The following is a 21,993-nucleotide window of genomic DNA, read 5'->3' as shown; positions in this document are numbered from 1 at the left end:
TGGTTATGTTCCTTTCAAATGGTATTTATAATGGATATACTGACAGACTCTAAACAATACAGTCAGGGCAGTAAATCACTAAGACAGCCATTCTTCTTTCTCTCACTTTTCAGGTACTATGTCTATTCTGACTGCATGGTGAATTATAGGTTGCAACCTCAGAATGCAATGGTAATTACAATAAAAACTGTATCTTCTTTTCTGAGCTTTAGTATGTCAGATTTTTTTATTTTTCTCTACTACTTTAAATTATAACACTGCAAATATTTTTGTAAAGAAATGATATATACACAAAACCTTTCAGTTTTCATGATGCACTAAGGAATCAGATTTATAACACACTGTCATTTCTGTGTCTTCAGAGAACATTGCACTTCCTTAATTTCTGTAAGGAATGTCATACAGAAGATCATCAAGTCATATTTTGTGTCAAATCTGCCATTTTTAATTATTAGCAACCAAGTCTAAGAAGTTTCCCCTTTGGTTTAAACAAGTGCATACCTATCTTCCTGAATTTCTTTTTATGCCACAACTCATAAAATTGTTTAGGCTGATGCTAGTCCCCTGCACTAAATTAACAACTAATCGCAAGAGATATTTATCATCTCGAGTTTTTTACATGAGAATTGTCAGACTTAATCAACCTCCTCATATTTTCACTATTTACAGAGCTTCATTTATCATACACTTCAGCACTGTGACAACAGTGGACTAGTTTACCCATTTTTCAAGTATGTAAAGAAAGATAAAAGCATAGCAAATCATGACAAGAGCTTGAAAGTTTTACTCTCTCTGATAACATCCATTTCCACCAGAATATGATTCCTAAAGAACTGTTTATCCAGTCTTAGAGATAAGTAGAATTAGCAGGCTAAAACCTCAATAAATGGAAAGTTATACTTAACTACATAAAATGCATTCTGATTTTTATCACTGGTTAAAGTGTGCAGGCAGCATGAGCGTGATCTGTTCTAATCAAACATTTGTAAAAATTAATTTATTTGATAACAATGCTGAAGAAATTGTTCCCAGAAGCCTTTATGTGGGTTCAGGGCACATAACTAGAAGCTGAAAGGACTAGAGAGGACTACTAACTCTGATAAGGTTAGTGATTTGGGGATAACTGCTGAGATACGTTTTGGATCATACCCCATTTTTTTTTCCAGACACTTGAAGTCTGGACTGACAAGTAACAAAGAAGAATCACAGAAATCATGACCTGTAGAGGATCCATGCTTGGAGCAATCTGTTCTTTATGAACTGCATCCCATCTCATTGGAGCAGCTCTTAAAGAACTGCAGGCCATGGAAAAGACGTACACTAGAGCAGCTTGTGAAGGAGAGCAGCCTGTGGAAAGGTGCAGTGAGATAACTTTGCATGGCTGCCAGGCGCCCACTAAGCCACTTCTCAGTCACCCTCCTGAGTAGGACCAGGGAAGAAAATAAAATGAAAAAGGCTTGTGGTCAAAATAAGGATTAAGTCACTCAGCAGTCACAATCATCTGCAAAACAGATTTAATTCAAGAAACTAATCTAATTGCCAATTAGAGCAGGATAATGAGAAATAGGAATAAATTTAACAACACCTCAGCTGCTTTTCGTGGGCAAAGTCTACCCCCAACTTTTTACCTCTTCCCCCCAAAGAGCTCAGGGCATGGGCTTCGTGGATTGTAATCAGTTCATAACGCTTTGTTTCTGTTTCTCCTTCCTCCTCATGCTCTTCCCCAGTGGCAGCCTCATCTCACATTAACCCACTACTTTGGACTAATCACAAAAGTTTGGGGGTTTTTTCCCTTTTTTTTCCTTTTCTTCATAGTCACTTAAAAAATAAGGGAATACAAGATTAGAATTTAAAGTAGATATAGAAAATTGGCATGCTTAAGTGAGTTCTTTGTCCAACTTCTATGCTTTGTTCTGAACTTGAAAAAAACACGACAGTCAGTCTCAAATCATTTTACAAAACACATCTGCAGGGTGAAGCAAATTTTCTTCTAAATTTAATTAAAAAGTATGACATTCAAAAGAGTAAGTAATTTTAAAAGTAAAATTGATTTGTGTTACATTATATAAGTTTTTATGGAGTTCAAGTTTTTAATCTAGCTGACTAAATATCTGATAAATATGCAGAGAACTCAAAGGAGATCATCTTTCAGATAACATTGAACAGATGAAATTAAATTAGAATTAAGAAATGCTAGCATTCACCTAGAATGATTCACGACAAACATCATACAAAATTACAGTTACTTTTCTGGAAGACTCTACTATATCCAAAAGTCCAGATTATACAAAGTTACAGAAGTATCAATGCTCCTGAAGCACATTCCCTCTTCTGTCAGAATTAAGGTGATGAATGTTAAAATGCTATATTAGTATTTCTAGTCCCCAGAGTTGAAATGGACATTCTTGCTTAAGCAAAAACATAGGCAAGCCGAAAGCTTCACAGTTTTTGTTTTAAATGCAATTTTATTAAAATAATCTTCACATCAAATATACAGAAACTTTTAATTTCAGGAAGAGAAAGTTAATTCTATTATTTTTTGAGAAAACAATCCTAGTATTCACTAACCTTGCATTTTATTAAAAACACGCTGCAGGAACTGAGCTACTATTTTGATGCCCATGTCTGCTACCGAAATGTTGGGACATTCACATACATCAGTACTTCTGGGACTAATCACCTGCTGAGACCATCTTCAGCATTGTATCCTCCACCCACAACATACCCAGGTCACAGCAGATTCTCCCTGCTGCTTGCATGGGTTTACATTAACTCATGGTAGGCAGTCAACACAAAATTTTAAAGACCTCTACTGTAGAGAAGACCATGTTAACAATTTACTCTGCTAACTACCAGTGTAGGAACTCCAATATGCTCTATGTCAACAAGTATGATAACCAATCCTGAGAAACTGATGCTGCATTAGTGACTGTAGAATAAAGCACATGGAGACTCTGCAAAGGCAAATTCTCCTTTCTCCAGACTCTGCTCCTGTGCAAACAGTTTGGCTTTCAGGCTTATGGTCTGGCTTCCAACCATTACCATGCTTCCACTGAATTTCTTCCATATATTGACTTTCTGACTACTCTCCTTGTGAAATGTCTTTATTTTCAAGTTCCTCTGTCTTGGAATCGAACCACAATCCTCAGCAACAAATCTTAATTATTACGGTATGGATAGACTGTCCCATTACACCACTTACTCCAGCTTATCCACAGTGAGACTTCATAGAAGCACAAAAGAGGAACAGCAGTTTTCTCAGAAATGGAATAATGGGACCAAATCCAGGTTTTCCATCTGTGCTGAAAGTTTGGGGAAGTGCATAGTGACGCTTCTCTTCCCACACATCACTGATCAGAAGTCTGACGGTGGGAAGTGACACCACTGCAAGGTCATTGAGCAACACTGCTCCCTGTTTTACTGTTCCATGGAGATACTGCATATCTGCCTCCATGACACAACCATAGCTTACTCTCAACAACCACCAGATGCTATGCAAATCTCAGCACCTGCTACCAAAGTCACCTACAATGTGTGCAATAAATTATATTAGAAAATACAACTCTCTCGAGACATTATTATAAGAACATTTGGCACCACCTACAGAGGAAGGACCAAAAAGTTCTTCAATGGTTGGGAAAATATTGTCCTTTGACTGCAAAATCAATTAATAATTTTGTACTGTACGTGTTATTTCATCCTGAGCAACTGGCAGTGCCATGGCACCAAAAAATCTCACTGTAGCTGTAGACAAAGTTCCTTACCTTATCTGCATTATTCCCTGCACCATGATGTTCCTTAGAAGAACCACAGAAAGGGGCTGGCAAACATCCCCTACACAAATATTACACTAGGGGAATGTTTTAGTAAGAAGATGGTTGAATCAAGCAGAAATACTCTAAAGACTTCACAGTCACTGCACAGCTTTTAAATGTCTATTTCTAGGTGAATTATGTAATGTAGACATTGAAGTAAATTGCAACTTCAAGCCCACAGTGATGAGATTCACAAAAAAGTCAGATTATCTGCTGTTTGCTCCCTGCTCATTATGGATATAATATATAGCAGATGTTTCTCAAACTATTAAAAAAATCACACATCCCTGAAAACTGCCAGCACATCATACTACATTTCCTGAATCCCCCATAAGACTTATTTCTAGATGTTCTATTTTTATTGCATCAATTGAAATTCAAAAGAACACGGGCAGTGACCATAAAAACAACTTCAAGGTGATAAGGTTACTTAAGGCAAGCTTCAGAGTATATTTTTCACCTCACCATGTACAGAGAGCTCAATCCTTTCCAATTGAAAGGACTTGATATATGAAAAGAATTTGGAAGTTTGGCTTTGTTCATATTTGAAAGAAGAAGTAAGACTCTTCTTATAATAACCTTAACCAACATGATAAATAGTAAAAAAAGCTTTTGAGTGAGCTGTAATACTTACAGAGGAAATCATTACCTTAGATTACTTCAATAGGTCTTTTTCTACTCTTGTTTAACTGTCAACTTTTAGAAACTTTTATACAAGTTATTACAAGTGACCTCTTTTTCTTTCATTTTAAAACTAATGTCAAGAGTATCTCAACTGAACATACTGAACATATTTTTTGCCTTAGGTAAAAATAAATTATTTTTTACTGCCACACATAAGCTTTTTAGATGTACTTCCAAAACAAAAAAAGAGCTTTTATCAAAACAGAGAAATAACAGTTCTCATTAACTCTTGCATGTGCAAAAGAACCACAGCACTAAAAATCTTAGCAAGTGCCTACCATGCAGAGATCTTACACTCTGAAATTGTCAGTTATTTAAGAAGAAATGTAATGATCACAGCATTAGCTCTAACACCATGTCACAGGCAAGAGAGGGCTGTAAGTGTTCCAAGGTCACAGCATTGCTTATGGAAAGAATTTTAATGGATTTCTAGACATAATAATAATGAAATCTAAAATAAAGTTTTAAAACCAGTGACTTCTGCTGTAAAACCAACCAATAATCAACTGCCTTTAAGAAACACTTCACAGATGCACCTTTAAGTTATATCGGTATTTTGAAACTTTTTAGTTTTCTTTCACCCTTGGTATTCCACACAAAGAAATGGAGAAAAACAGTTTTCCAAGGCTTAAAAGAAGCCCCATCTAGTCTTACAGAGTGAACAAAAAAGCATCCTATTAAGTCTGGGAAGATCTCCAATACAAGTCCTATGTAGCTGGATCTCACAAGTGAACATGCTTGATAATGGGGGTGCGGAGAAGGTGGTGATCTCTATTTTAAATCCAATAGTCAGGAAAAACATTAGACTGCTACTATCCCACATGTGTTGGAAGCAATGACAAACAAAAGGTTTCCTCAATAATCAAGATGCAGAATCTCCTCTGACTTGGAGCGACCAAATAGCATCAAATTTAAAAAAAAAAAAAAGTTAATCCTACATAATTAATAAATTCATTTCCTTAGTTAAAATTAACTTGCATTTTACCCAAGATAAGCACTTGAACAGTCCTGTGAACTTCTGAAGGATCACTCATATTCTCCAAGTGAATATGCTCAAAATATTCTGCTGAACTGGTGTTTACTTCAATAGACCCCAGTGGTTGCATCATATTCCCTTTACATAATTTTCAGCAATTCTTAATTGAGCATTTAGGAGGAGCAGAGAAAACTACTTTATTCAGTTAAGACTAGTATCTGGAGTTTCATGCCACTTGTAAAACAGGGAAAAAATCTGAACTGTCAAATTACTGTTTATGCATTATTTTCTAAACTGTTTGCTTTTAGCTAGAAGCTCCTTCAAATAGCCAAACTTAAATTGTTGAAAAAAGGACTGACAAGTACGATCAGAAATAAACATAAAATAGAAAAAGCTTAAGTCAACAATCTAAAAGTCACACACAGAAGCAGGTTATCTGTCATTGCTGGGAAGGGTTTCCTTTTCTTGCTAAGCTTCATAATTCTTATATTTAGAATTCATACTCGGATAAAGTTTTACAGTAATATGAACAGAATTAAAATATATACTTATTATTCTAGTAATCCTAGTAAAGTATTTTCAAGAACAGTTTGACAGCAGTTTGGATCATACTTAGCAAATTGCCATATTCAAAACATTAATGCAGACAGGTATGTATTTCTAAGTACTTTAATTAAATCCTGAAAACAGCTTGTCTTTTAAATTTGCATTTTTATTCTCATATTTTTTCCAGCTTATCCTGAAATTTTCCACTACAGTGTCCTTATTCTACATATGAAAATGAGGCCCTACTGACAGAATGATCTGAGACAAGGAACTGCTTCAAAATCAGTGACATTACATTAAAGGTCTGACCTAAACTGACAAAACCAAAAAAACTGTCTCAAAGGCTAAGAGAGTTAAGGTAAAAGTTTAGTGATACTTCCCATTCAACACACTGCAATTTTAGTACTTACACAACACTACAGTTTCACCAAAGTCTGAGCTCATCCACATTTCAGTACATCCTCAAAGACTTATGAAAACCTTGAAAGTGTATCTTATTTAAAAAAAAAAAAAAGTACTCATGGGAAAGAAGTACAATTGCTAGAATACATTATTCTGGTTTATATGAAACTGGTTTAGAACCTGTCTCTGTTAAAAGTGTCTCTTTCCATTTGTTTAAAGTACCAATTATAATAAACCAATTTGTGCACCCTCAGGTACTGGTTTTGCTCAATGTTCTCGTTTTAAAGGAAAATGTTAATTTTTAAAGTATTTTTCATTTGTCATCTGAACTGTACAACATCTGTATGCATTAACTTAATGTTAAAATAAATTAGTTGATCAAAAGTAGAATACAGCAGGACAGGAGGTATTCTGGTCAGAAGAAAAAGACCAAGATACTAATCCAGCTATTCTTCCAGTCTCATTCTGGAGCTCTTTGCAAAAAAACCCCAAGACCTCGTGGCTTTTTAAAAATATAGGAATTTCAGTATTTAACTCACAAGCAGTTATTTTTATTTATGCAGTCAAATATGTTTCATTGTTTGTGTGCCTATCAATCTGCTTAAATCCTAGTCATAATAGCAACTAAACATTTCAATCACACATGGCACAGATCACATTCTCCTGAAATCTACATGAAAAAGATTAGTGCTGTCATCCAATCACGACTAAACTTTTCTCCACCACAGAAATAGGCAAACACTGTAAACCACATATCTAAACAATTTACCCTAAACAAGTAAGAACAAGCACTAAGAAAACACTGCTTGCTTTAATTGACCTCCTCCAACCCCCAAGCCATCAGGAATTATTCTAAACTAATACAACTAGTCAAATTTGCATTATATTGGTTTTGGATATTATACTGATGTTACCTGTCATTAATGATCCAGTTCAGACACAGATTGAGAGAATTAAGGTTTTTGCATCTTTTTACTATTTCCATCACCGTTTCATTGTCCAGTTCTGTGATATGACGCAGGTCCAAGCTTGACAGATTTCTCAGCTGTGGAGACAAATATGACAGAAAGAAACAATCTGAAATTCATTGACATAAATAACCATTGTAAAAAACTGCCAAAGTTCTGGGAATCAAGCCCAATATGTGCAAGCTAGCCAAGAAAGATATGATTACTATATTTTTCACACAAAGCGAACATATCAGAGGTATTCACAGAATCAAACTTTAGCAACCTTGGAATTCAGGCACTAAGTTACTACATGAAATCCAGAAACTCTCTTTCATGGTCCAATACACCTATAATAAGGGTCTAGGTTTTCCTCTTCTTACATATATGGAGTGTAAGATACCAAGGTAAAATATCAATCCATTTAACTGTAAGAAAAACAAGGCATGGAAGGAAGGGAACAGCACATTTGTGCTTAGATTCAAATGCATGATATCAATGACCCCAGAGTATAAGGCTTTCAAACTAAGTAAATATTACAAACTCCCTGGAAAATCCAGTATTTATACTGTAGTCTCACCTGCACAGTTATCAATAATAGCTTGGATATTCTGAACAACAAAAGTTGGGAGTGACAGCACAATGTGATTAAGATTTATGCACTGATTAATCTGATTTATTACTACTGTAAATCTTTCTAATGTCCTTCAAAAGGAAACCTTCTTACTACTTTTATGAGCTATGGGTGCAAAGAGGAAAATTTTTACAGATTTCTGCAGTATCAGTTTAGTCATAATAACCTCCAAGTGCTGTTTGCTTTTCAAGCTGTCTGAAATAATCTCTATTATACTCTGGAAAAATAATTGCATTAAGCAATATTGACAGTTTAATTAAATTTACCTTCCCTGTGAGAGAGAAAAAATAATCCTCATCAGTGATTTAAGTCACTGAGGATTTGATTAGGTAAAGGCATACAACTGAGATCATATAATTGGTCCACTTCAGTAGCTAATTATTAAGTCAATGTATTTGGGGCAGGTGAAAGGCTGGGGGGAGAAAAAAGGAAAAGGAAAAAGAGAAGACTTGCAGGTAGCCTTCTATGGAAACTGATATCTTGCCGTTTTGTTCCAGAAGTTTTTAATATTCTCCAAACTAAAGCTGAAGATAAACTACATACCATTTCCAAAAATTCTGCAGAACAAGCATAAAATTAAGGACTCTGACCTCTGAGTCTGCAGGGCATTTCTACAGAAAGTAGGACAATAATATTTCTATCATTAGGATGCTACCACAGGTATACTGTGGAGGTGCTTGCTGTATTCCCATTGAAATTCTGAAAATCTTGTTTGCCTGTTAGGGAGCAGAGCACTTAGTGTTTGATACTGTGTTTGTAAAATACACACTTGTTACAAGCTATGCCTCTCTGCATTTCATATATGCTGCTCCAGCACGAACTTTAAAGGCCTGACCTTATATATGCCCAAAAAAGGCTCATAACCAATCTGTCATTTTTTCCTGCATAAATTACAAGAAGGCGAAGCTTACAGCAACTTTAGTCTTCCTCATGTTCTTACCACTATTCATATTAGATATTTCACCCTTTAGACTATGTTGGCAATGATGTGGCCTATGTCTATGACATAGAAAATACACCTGCTGGACAACTCAACAATGAACATGTTCTATGACAGTAAACACATATTTACCAGGAGACCTCAAAGACAAGTAGAAAATCTTCTCACTTACATTTTTTTCACAAGACTATTCTTATGAGCAGGTGACAATACTGGTGATTCTCCTGTCATTATTATTAAACCCCATAAATTTACATTAAAGAATCAATGTATCAAGGAGATAGGTCAGTGCTTCTTTAAAAAGTGCCTAAATAACACAGGTTCAAATTAGATAAGAGGTACCAGTGTATTATCTGCCTCAGTGATTCAACGATGAATGTAGCACTTGTGATTTCCAGGGAAAAAAACTTTTGCACTCCATGGGTAGACTCAAAACCTAAACTGAATTCCTACTGACCAAATTAACAGGGTTTTCAAAGCAGATTTTATCCTTTACCACCACAGGAGAACGATCACCCCCTCATTGCTTCTTTCCTTCATGCCAATAATAGTCCACCATTATATTCAATATACAGTAGCTCAACCATCACTTGTCTTTTTTTACTGTCACACTCCTTCATTTTAAACCTGGCAACTGACCTACTTGGTAGGTTAATGTTTCTTTTCATCAGGCACAACATACTCAATCCAGAAATCCTTACTGTCTTTGAAGAGACTGCTTCAAATTGATACATACACAAGTATAATTTGGTCTATACAACCCCCTATTGGCATTTCATATGTGTGAATGGCTTTCAAGACCTGGAAAACATTCCCTTCATCACATGAATTTGAATCAGTTGAATATGACAGGTGAAAAGAATACCTCTTGCCTACTTAAGTCAGAGGTATCTACATCTTCTTACCAGTCAGAGAATAGTTATACATGTGTATGTAACTATTCTTCATTTAAAATAAAAGACAGATACCTTAATGACAAATTTCCTATACTTTATTGAAAAAGTAATTTTCAGGGATTAATGCTACAATGCTGCAATCACTACTATTATTAAAATGTTACAAGAGAAAAATACATAAATTTTATATTCTACCTATAACACAGCTAAAAGTAGTATGATATTAAAAAGAAAAAATTAAAAATCAAACTTCTCTGAAGTAGACAATTGGACAGTTCAGATGTTTGAATCTTCAGTGCATTCTTGAGATTAAAATAGCACACCTTTATATAGAAATTTTTTCTACAGAACAAGGATACTCTGTGACTTAAATACTCAACCTCAGGCCACTAGGATGCATAAAGTTTCTCCTTTTTTTTTTTTATCAAAACCAATTTTGTTCATGCAGCAATACCATTCTACTGAGCATTTTCAGGGCCACTCTTCTACAAGTATTCACACTTTTCTTCAACTCTTAATTTTATAGCTCTGCAAAGAATGTTCAGCATGAGCAGAATTTAAACTTTGAACTCAGCTCCATCAGGCAAAATGTTTTAACTGAACAAGCAATATTTAATGCGACAATAAAACACAGCATGCAAATAGTAGAGAGGGCTTAAAATATGAAACAAAAAATAACAAAATAGAAAGCAAGAACATCTAAACTAATTTTGTGTGATGCATATAAACACATTCTTGCCGAAACTACTGATTATTGCCTCAGTGTTAAAAATGTGTGGGTCTAAAACTGAAGGAGTCTAAGTACATGAATGAAATAGGAAGGGAGCACAAGCTGGTTCCCTCCTCTTAGTCCTACTAACAGGAAATTAATAGAGCAGTAGGTAAAGTCTCTGTGAGGAGACTGCCAGTTAAAATGTACTGAGAGTGAATTGCTCCACTGGAAATGACAGATGCAGAAGAACCACTTAAATCACCAAATGGTTTTAGACAAAGAAGTTTGAAAAACAGAGCTTTTTAATTTTATATATTTTAAATACAAATGTAAAGTTAAATACTATTTTAAAGATATTACTCTTTACTTTTGGATCTCAAATATTTTAAAATATAGTACAATCCTTTTCGTTCAATACTTTTGTTGGTTCGATTAAGTTAAATTTTATGCCCACTGATATATTTAAAGATTCAGAAGCTATCATAATATTTGTGTCCTTGAATGTTACAGAACTCCTAAGATTTCTATCTGGACTACTGGAACTTATAATATTAAAATATGTGCCATGATTTAGATGATAGAAAATTACTATTACCATTGTGATCAAAGGTAATTTTTCAGTGCGGGTGTATCAACTCCTGTGAATTTTTAGCTGTTATTGTTTAGGGGACTACTAATATAATGGGTATTCACTTTTTTCCCCCCTGCATGATTCCACAATTCCTGTAGAGATATGCTACCTTAAAAATCATAGAATAGGATGGAATCATGGAATCATTTAGGTTGGAAAAGAACTTTAAACCCAAGTCCAAATGAAACCTGAAACTGCCAGGGCCAGCACTAAACAATTAATGGAATTTTAATTAACCTTAATTTTCTTGACACTTTCTGTGTATACATGCCTTCAGGGAATAAACTGCTCTCTGACTCAAGCCCCCCAAAGTAAATGTATGATCAGAGAAAATTAAAAACAGCAATTCGAAAACAAACTGTAAACCAAATTATTTTTATTATTGTGTCAACAGAATCTATAAACTACTTTTTAAAAAGCAACATTACTGAAGAGCTGCTGTAACTGAACTATAAGATCGAGATATACTGTGATCCTGAAAAAGTAATCATACGTGGTTTAAAGAACTGGACAAGGATTGAATTGTTACAGAGGAGACTATTTTCCCATAGATTTAGTGTTCTGCATATTTAGTGTTCTGCAAATTTTAATTTCATTTCATAAGTATTGCACAACATTGAGGACCCACTGCTTAAGTAATAAATACACAATCAAAACCTGTGTTGTAATCACTGAGGTTTAATTTGCATCACTTACAAAAAACAAAACAGAAAGTCTGTTTTGAAAAGTGTAGGCATTTCTAAAAAAAAACCAGATTGAAATAAATCATTCCATCTTGTGAAATACAGTTCATTATACAAACTGACTAAAAAACTGTTTTCTCTTGACCCAGACAAAGAACAGCAATCATGTCCGTAGGTAAAAGCTTGATGATATTAAGATCAGAGGGTATGCTGAAATATAAGGAGTATAAAGCAGAACACTTTGTGTCAAAACAAATCAGTTACTAGAAGGAGACCATATAGTACCCCAGTTTAGACAAGGCTATTGCAAAATCAGTCCTGTCATGTGTAGATTATCATTATATATCTGTCAAGCTGGTAATGTGTGCACTGAATGAGCACTAAGTATTTCCTCCATAAATTTGAATTTTGATTGACTTCATATTGGCCACGAGCTCAGAAACAAGTATCACGAAGTTGGATCGGACATGACTCTCGAGTAACAACTATGAGATGAAGAAAGATTAAAGATCACATTACTCCAAAAATAGTTCTTAGATAAAGTGTCTTCATGCATTGGTGATTAGCAGAGTAAGTTAGGAATTTTTTCTCTTGAAATTCTGTACAAGGATTCATACACACTTAGATGTTTGTAATAAACTTTACCAGACAGTCTGTCAGAAGCACATGGTGTAGAAGCACAGAGTTATACTGCTACAAAGCAATTACTCTTGCATACATATCAGAAACCAAAGGAAGAAGCCAAAGAAGTGGCTTCGTAATAAAATTATATCTAGATGTCAAGGTTTGCTGATGCCAGCTGTTAAAATTCTACTACAAGCGCAACAATTAAACTGTTGAGAGGCAATTACCACAGCAGGGGAGGAAAATACCACCAGATTTGGGGTCAGAGATATAAAATAAAAAATCACCACTTCTTTAGTTAGAATAGAGATTTCTTATTCCCACTCAGTTAATGAATAAAAATTATCCATCTGGTTGTTCTGTTTTCAACACAATCACCTAACATGCAGAGGTACTTTTCACATTCGTGCAGCTCTTCACACTTAAAGAAGTGAAGTAAAAATTAACCAGGAATATGCTCCTGAGAGACAAGGATGCGAGGAGGGAAGGAAGAGAGTAAACAAGAAAAAAAAAATCATACAGGGAAAGCTAAGCAAATAATAAAACAAATGAGAAAAAAGATAAAACAAGAAAGCAGTGGGTAGGGATGTGCTGAAAACAGAAGACAAACTAGTACATGTTTTTCCCTCCTTCAGAGAAATAAAGTTGACAAATGCTGGACTAATTTTTCTGATGTCATAGTACAAATCATTCAGATCTTCTGTGACAATGTTTCACACACTAGAGCTACAAAGACAAATGAAACATTCAGGTCATCAGAACAAACCACTGGTTTCAACTGTGAGTCTGTGAACTGCATATACACATACACACACTCCTCCTTCCCCTTTCTTCCTGTGTATGCACATGCATATGCCTCTCATCTTACCCAGTAATTATTATTTCTTTTGGGTACATTTCTTGTATCGAATAACAACTTCAAGAAAAAAAGGCACCGATGTGGTGACATGGTCTTGCTCAAAAAGCAAATTTTTTGGACTGTCATTGTGTTCAGTAGAAAAATAATGAAAATAAACCCTGAATGTTTCTTCTTTTTCTAAAATATACAACATTTTCACTACCATTCCCTACAATTAGCTATTAAAAAAGCTCTGCAATGCAGCAGCACTGTAATTTAGAATTTTCAAGTGCTAGTATTTTTAAAGACAGCTAACATTACTGGGGGGAAAATACAGTCATAATAAACCACTCCATTTTTATACATGCATCAGCCTCAAAGCAATTTCACAAGCGAGGCCATTGCTGTTATCTCCAGCTTGCACACAGGAAGCAGGACAGAAAGGAACTGGCTCAGCACAGCCTTACGGGACACACTTGTAGGGCATACAAAACAAAGAACAGATTCCACACTGTCTAGGAACACGGGACTGGAATTATTACTGAACAGTTACGAAGTATAAGTTAAGTACTCAACACAAAGCTAACCACATGAAATACATGATGGTTAGAACAAAAAAATGATGTCATCAACAGACAAATTCTGGAAAAGACAGATGCAGCAGTTAAAGATCATGTTACTGTTTCCTACAGGCCCTACTAAAAAGCCTGTCCCCATCTTTATTATAAGTCCCTTTTAAGTGTAGAAAGATTGCAAGAAGGCTCTCTTGAGCCTTTTCTTGTCCAGATTAAACAGTCCCTAACTTTCAGTGTTATCACATCACTGTCTTTGCAGTATTCATAGCCTACAGAAAGTTGTACAGATACAGCTTGAGGGAAGGAAACTGGAATCGCCACATCTCAAGTCCCAATGTGCACCAATTACTTACAAAGTAATTACATTCCAAGAGTATAACCGGCCTCCTAAATATTTACTAAAGGACTACATTCAACAGTGTCATTCCCACGTAAATCAGGATTTCTAATACTTTATTATTATTAAACATAAGAAAAGGAAAAATACATGTTAATAAGAAAAATAAAGATCTTTACTTTTATCTAATAAATGGGATTATAAAGTCACTTTGTTGAAAGCTAAGACATCTATTAAATACTCAATAAATCTAGGTCAGAATAATCCAGTAACCAAAGCATGTAGCTGAAAAGTGATCTGTGTGGAAATTTCCAATAAAGCTACTACATAAGACTACACACCCTGTCTTATGTTAAATTATATTTCTAAGAAATATAATATAGGATAAACCTTATATTTATGCGGTATATATAAATATAGCCTATAGTTATACACAGATAGTTTTCATATGACATGAAAATAATAGCATAATTTCTTTCTCCCACTAATATATACCCCTTTTACACATCACTTCAGTCCACAGAGTCCTTTCCCAATGGTGTCCTTTGAGGTCCTATAACTTTACCATGCAAATTAATTTCTTTGCTTTTATTTCTTTTTGTATATGTTCCAAAATGTTTTCAATTCTTCTGTATCTTCAGCTACTAAGGAGCCCTAAAATGATAAAAGTATTTTACAGACATGTTGAATGCTTCTGTATAACAATAGGACAGCTGCACAGCTGCATCAAAAAACCTTTATTTTCTTCAGGCATATTCTGTTTTTCATTTAATATATTCTCTACTTGGCACCTCAAGATCTCTTCAACCATTTTTATGTTTGCATGATCCCTAAATTTACTTTCACTTACAAATTTTAATTAGTATGGTGCTTGTCCACCTCATCCAAGGCATCCATTTTACTAAACAGTTCCGTTATTTTCTGCAGATTCACTCATGTTAGCTCTCCCAGACACAATTCGTCTTATGTGTATATGTCAAACTATCTATGTTAAAATATGAAGATGAATATATACATACAATGTATGTACACTGTTGCAGTAAGGGGTCTGTCCAAATCTCTTGCAATTAGAATTTTGCACTTTGATTATGGAATTCTGTTTTGTTTGCAATGGAATCTGTTGTAATTAGGCATTTTACTTCTGAGAAAGTGTATAACACTTTGATTATATTTTTTGATACAGTGTTTTTACACAGTGAAATCTGAATGTGACTGTTCAAATAATTCAAAGTTCATTTACTGTGTCATGTTTCTATCCATGTCAATGTTATAAATCATACAAATAAACTTATCCTGACTGATACCTATGACTTGGTTACAGTCAAACACACTAATGACTAGCTAAAAGTAGTTATGATACTCACATTGGTAAGGTGAATGACTCCTTTTGATGTAACAGAGCAACCCATGAAACCAACATACTGCAGCTCTGGACAATGTTCAGCAAAAGCTTTCACTGACTGATCTGTCACCTGCAGAAAAGATAAACAGGCAACAGTTAAATAGGTGATATAAACACATACTTTACGCAGTTTAAGCAATTTCTAATTGCAAGCTGCTCATTAATACTTTTATTATTATTACCACTGCTTTTATTTATGTCAAGTGTTTTAGAGAAAACATTGTATATGCATAGGCATGGATATACGTGCATGAAAATCACAAAGAAAGATTTTTGGCACAAGACAAGAGAAGATGGATGGCCACAAAGTCAAGTATTATTGTCATCCTGTTTAAGTGCAAACAACCCAAGAGACCATTCTATCCACTATTCTCATGAACTACATACAAACATGAAAATACTAATGAATTTGTTATTGCCATCCTTACACTCATACTATACCCATCGCTGACTATGAAGAACTTGAATTGTGTGCTATCTTAAGTTACATTCCTTTTTTTAGCATTTTTGCTAAAATTAAGCAAGTGATGATTTTAACTTAAAGGTAACATTACATCTGTTTCTCACAGTAATATACCACTTTGCAAGTTATCAGCTGAATGGAGATGTTACCCAGTTTATTACTGAGATTTTGTTTATTTATAGAATTACTTGTTATTTATAACTGTCTGTGAAATTTAATAATATAAATATAAACCACAATCCATTGTATAAATGTAGTGCTTTGTAAGTAGACTAAATATTCAAAAGGACAACATATTGTGAATTTTGTGAAGAATGTAATATTGGCATGGTTACACTTAAGACACCTTCACCGAAAAGCAAAACAAGTTTAGAAATACCTAGTCCAAAACTGAGCCTCAGGTGAATACACAGAGGAACATTATTCCTGCTGTGCTGTGGATCACCATTAGCCACAGTACCAACTGGCCCAACAAGCCACTTGACTGCATACTGGCAGCATCTGTTGACCTTGGTGAGGACTCTGGCAAAACAAATTTTGAAAAGGCAGCCTGGAGATATGGGTTTACAGATAAACCACCACATCAGAGCTGTATTGGTTTGGGGTTACTGAATATTGTTATAGACCTAGTGCAGTTTTCTCAGAGCAAACACTTCTCACTGAGCAAAGATTCTCATTGTGGCATCTGCCAAATAAAGCACAAGCCTTCTAGTACTGTGTATTTAGAACCCAATTAAAATGAGAACAGGTCAAAATGAAGGGGTTAGGGGTCAGCTAAACAGATTTAATCACAAATTGGGTACTGATTATGTGGTATCTGCACAGCCCCATGTCCCAGGTCCGCCTACTTGAACAAAAACAAACCAGTGTATTTTGAAATTTCTTTGATTTTATCTAACACAATCATTCATTTTTGGTTTTGCACATTCCTCTTAACTGAGGACAGCCACACAAACTATTTAGGTCTTTTAAGATACTGACTGCCAAAAGCCTTTGACAAATACTATCACAAGTCGAAGACTTACAGATTTGCACTATTTAGCATGCTCTCAGAACCAAACCAGGTGGAAAAGAAAGTTTATCTCCTCTCTAGAAGATAAACTAAACCCTCTGATTCAGCTAATGATCTAAGAGAAGGACCCTGTTACAATCTTAACCTACACTCTCTACAGAAGATTAAAGTGTGACTCTCTGTTGCAGACAAGTTTGCCCTAGTTAGCAAGAAAATGTAGCAATGAAAAATCAATACCATAAATGTCTAATACAACAAATTCATTAGAGAGCTTCCAACTTTTACATACAATTTCTTACTTATAGTTAACATTCAAGTGCATAAAGACATTGAAAAAATAACATTTTGAATGCAAATAATAAAATAAGTATGTCTTAAAATCTCTTCATACTATGGAATTTTCTGTACTCTAAACAAAATCTGTGGAAAAATAATTTTGATAAAAATTAGTAACAGTAGATTATGACAATACATATTAAATAGTTTACAGATTAGCAGTGAACCTTTTCAGTGCTTGTTAGGTATGCACTATCTATTTAATCAGACAAAAGATTCTTCATTAACTCTGTATGCCATGCAAGCCTCATGATTTTCCAAGCAAAAGCAGTGTGACACTACCTAAATATGCTTTAAAATTACTGTAGTAGAAATCACCACTTTAAACACTCATTTTGCTACTGAAAACAACTATTTGTTCTTAAATCTTGACTTATGAAAAAAATAGCAGTGTTGCTGTCTTTAAGCCCAGTTCACTAACAGATACTGTCCATTGCCGTCAGACAACAAAACTCTACTACCTGCAGAAGCTGACTTCAACTTTTATTGAGAAACACTGTAGAAATTTTCTCAATCAACATTGTAACTACCTGTCAGCATTCTTTACTACACCAGTATCTAGGAATACATCACTTCTTTTTTGGACCCTATGTCATCTATAGCAATTGATTTTTTAATCACATGATTGCCAGCCAGACAGCCTGTAATGAAGGCCACTTGATAGTCTGCTTGGTTAGCCACTTTTAACATGACTGCACTGTCCTATAATTGTAGTAGTTGGAAAGGAATATATGTATATATATTTCTATATATATACACATATACACACACACACACTTGCTATTTCACTACAATGGCTTCTCATAAGACAAATATGAGACACTATGGACAGAAATATCAGATCAAAATACCTGTAATCCAAATGAAGGTTAAAAACTAAAATTTATATTATGTCTTTCTGTTCTTCTTTTTGCAGAGGTTGGGGAAAGTAAGAATATGTAGTCATTTGGAATTTATTTATAAATGTAAGTGTAGCATTATAGTCTAGTAAAATTGTCTAGTCTTCAGTTAGACTAACTGAAGATGGATAACTGAATCCTCCCTGTCCTTATTTACATAAGGCTCAAAAACATAACAATACAAAGTTTGCATGCGGAAGCATCTCTTTTTTTTCCCATATGATCTATTTGTATCAAGGAGAAAAAAATTAGGAAAGTTTCTGCCAGACCTGAAAGGGTGATTAGATATTGGAATGGGCTGCCTAGGGGAGTGGTGGAGTCACCAACCCTGGAGTGGTGGAGTGACTGTCCCTGAAGGTACTTAAGGGAAGATGGTGTGGCAGTTGGTGCCATTGTCTAGTTGACAGCACGGCGATGTTTTGTCAAAGACTGGACTCCGTGATTTCAGAGGTCTTTTCCAACCTAATTGATTCTGTGATTCGGTGAACCAGAAGCAACAAAGTTTAACTTCAAACTCAAGAAAGTTTCTAAGACTGAAAACAACTATTTTGCTGCTTAACTAGTCTGTTTCCTATTTCATCATCTGCATTGTCTAGCATAGATGGTTTACACACAGACTTGAACTTTCATATTTAAACTCAAACATGCAAGCCAGGTCACTATTCCTACCATCAGTAGGAGCCAGAAATCGTATCCCTCTTATTGTATGAATGTGTTTGACACACCCAAGAGATGGTCTGTTCTGCAGAATTAAAGAAAAATAAGTGACTGACGAAAAAAATGCATGGAAAACTAGCAGTGATGTGCGTGCAATGATTATGCATTTTAACACTTCCTCATATAATGCCGTATGTAATTGTATGTTACATTTTCTTCTTCACTACTCAGAAGATAGAACAGGTACATTAAACATATTATAAATATGGCTTCTGTAAACTAACAAATTTTTAAACAACTGTATCCTGGTGTACTGTACAAGCAAATTAGACTAGCATAATCTAAAGCCAGACTAACACAGAAAATATACTGCAGTTCTACCGAAATGACCCTTGGTCAACAAAGACACAGAAATTCACACACAATTCTTTTACAGATGCCAGTACTGTTCTTCCAAGAATCTTTAGTAATTGGATTGTCTAGTTGACCTTCATTGACTTTCATTCATCCTGTCTTGCTTCGTGTTAGTCTTGCTTTGAAAAAGTAATGTAGGATGATGAGGACAGATTTATAAGTTATGCACTAAAGCATTGTGAATGGGAAATACACTGGTCTGGAACTAATGGCACAGATTCTGCTCCTATCAAAAAGATCTATGATAAGTGAGATATGGTTTAATAATTTTCATCTATTGCAGCCTATTATATATGAATTCCAATTCTGCATTGTTTTACAGGAATTCAATATTTTGTCTCCTCTGAACTAGATTCTATAAGTATTAGTTTATTTTACATTCTATTCAATAAATGAAAGTGCAAAAAAAAGAAAAAGCAGAGATGATAATTCAAGAAGAAAGTCTGAGGTACAACAATACAAGCACAACAATACAAAATTCCAATTAAAAAGCCTCACAATTAATAAAAACTCACAGAAGCTCAAACAGAAATAGCTGAAAAAGAGATAGGAATATAAATAGCAACTGGCACAGAAAGAATACTGTGTTCTCTAATTTGAACAAGTGCACTGCACTCTAAGTAGATCTTAATATGCAATTTTTCCATGCAATATACATAAATAAAAGTTTGAAAAATATGTAAAATATTCCTCAGAACAATACATTCTGCTAGAATAAAGTATGTTCTCATGTAAGTAGAGAGTCTGTCTGCCATGAATGTAACATGCAATTATTCACTGCAGAAGTCAACACTAAGGGTAGAAGAAACCCCTTTTCTCCCAGTTACTTACTCCATAAATCTTTATCTGTCTTGGTCAGACACCAGCTTAAGAAAACCCTTTTTTGGGCAGAACTGGAAGAAGGGAAGAGTTGAGGACGGCTTACTAAAATTCAGTTTTATGTTTGAAAAGAGGTATGTTTACGGAAAGCTCATCTGCTAATTCAGTCCTAGAATTTCTTGCCCCATTTGTGCTTTATAATCTACTGCAGATTAAGGCCCAGAAATCTGCCCTTGCATGAAGCACATGGCTACACTCTCCAACATGTGTTTAATGCATCACATACTCAATATGCATTTTCCTTCACCTGTGTTCCCTGGAATTCTTGCATGCCATAGCCTCCCATAAAGTGCAGTTAGGCTAAACTCAGGCAGTTTTCATTTAACTGCTTTTAGCAAGACTTCTGAAACTAAATTCACAAGGATTTAATACATACAAAAAACGAAACATGGAGTCAAGATTGCTCATACACAGAAATATCTATCTACTATAAAACAAGCAGTCAGGCTACCACTGTTCTATCAGCAACAAAAACATTATCATTGAATAAGAATTTTTTTAAAAATCATAGTAATAATTTTTAATGAAAATGCTTGACTACAGGTGTGTGCTTACACAGGTTTTCCCTGCTTAGCTTAAAATTTGCCTTGCTACCCCTATAATAAAATGATCAGATGATCCCTCTGCCACACAGGGAAAGATGACATTGTCTCTCTTTTGACTAACACTTTTAAAATTACTTCTTAACAGAGGGTCAAACAAAGATCACAATATTAGATTAGAATACTATTACATTTTACACTATTTAACTAGAATATATACTTAAAAACATACCTTCCTAGTCCAATGAGTAAGAAATTGAGAGCAAATTGTGTTACAATTTAACTATATTTAGATTAAAACACAAATTCAATTTCATTTTTAAATTAATTTCCAAAAGAGTCTACAATACTCGAAGTATTTACTTACAGATTTAAACCTAAGGTTCCATCAAACACACCAAGGCCACTCATTAGCATCTGTTCCTAACCTTATTCTAATAATATAATTTATTAGGAATATATTGTATTATTAGACTGACCAGGAATACAAAACCAACTAATTTTAAATTACTTGGGAATTCAGCACAAACAGATCTTACAAACACACTCAAATAAAGATTGCTCATATATAAATACAGGACTCTTTTGCTCTACCTCCCCCAGAAAACAAAAGGCAGAAAAGGTGAAAAATGAAGTTTATGTTTAAAAGATTAATTTCAAACTTTAACTGTGTGATGGTTTCACTCTAGGCCTTCCTGGAGACCAGCTTATAACCAGGAAGGAACTAGGAAAGTGATCACGGAAGTATTCCATGCTATTCCTTTACGTAACTTGAGGTATAAATAAAGCCAGCAGGAGGGACCTCGCTCTCTTCCTTTCCGGCGAGGTTCAAGAACGGTGGGTCCCTGTCTCGGTCTGGCTTATCTGGAGCTGAGGCCTACAGTGACTGCTGTTATCTGCCACGCGTGAGGGGAGAGTGCTGGGCCGTGTCGAGCCATCCTGCTTGTTCAAAGGGAAGTGGTGAGATTTTTGCTAGTTTGCCTTCAGTTGCCTGGTTGACTTGCTCGGTCTTTGTCCCTTTTTGTCCTTCTCCCTTCTCCCTCCCCCTCTTCCCTTTTTGGGGAGCTGTTTGGGATTTCTGGAGTTGTGGTGTGTGGTATTCTCGTTGTGTGTATCTGTCTCATATGTAAAATATATATATGTATATAT

At 34.9% G+C, this 21,993-nt stretch overlaps 1 protein-coding gene across 1 annotated transcript in view; it reads right to left on the bottom strand.

The window, feature by feature from the left end:
* Positions 1–21,993, bottom strand: part of FBXL17 (F-box and leucine rich repeat protein 17) — a 297,305-nt gene that overhangs the window by 187,667 nt on the left and 87,645 nt on the right. The window contains exons 5-6 of the mRNA XM_017812707.1: positions 15,605–15,712; positions 7,338–7,468 (exon numbers count right to left, since the gene is read on the bottom strand). Coding sequence (XP_017668196.1) covers positions 7,338–7,468; positions 15,605–15,712 — 239 coding nt within the window. The remainder of the gene's footprint in view (positions 1–7,337; positions 7,469–15,604; positions 15,713–21,993) is intronic.

This window comes from Lepidothrix coronata, unplaced genomic scaffold (genome assembly GCF_001604755.1).
Source record: "Lepidothrix coronata isolate B3197 unplaced genomic scaffold, Lepidothrix_coronata-1.0 Scaffold37, whole genome shotgun sequence".
In the NCBI taxonomy this organism is placed as follows: Eukaryota; Metazoa; Chordata; class Aves; order Passeriformes; family Pipridae; genus Lepidothrix; species Lepidothrix coronata.
This window is presented reverse-complemented; position numbering and strand designations above follow the sequence as displayed.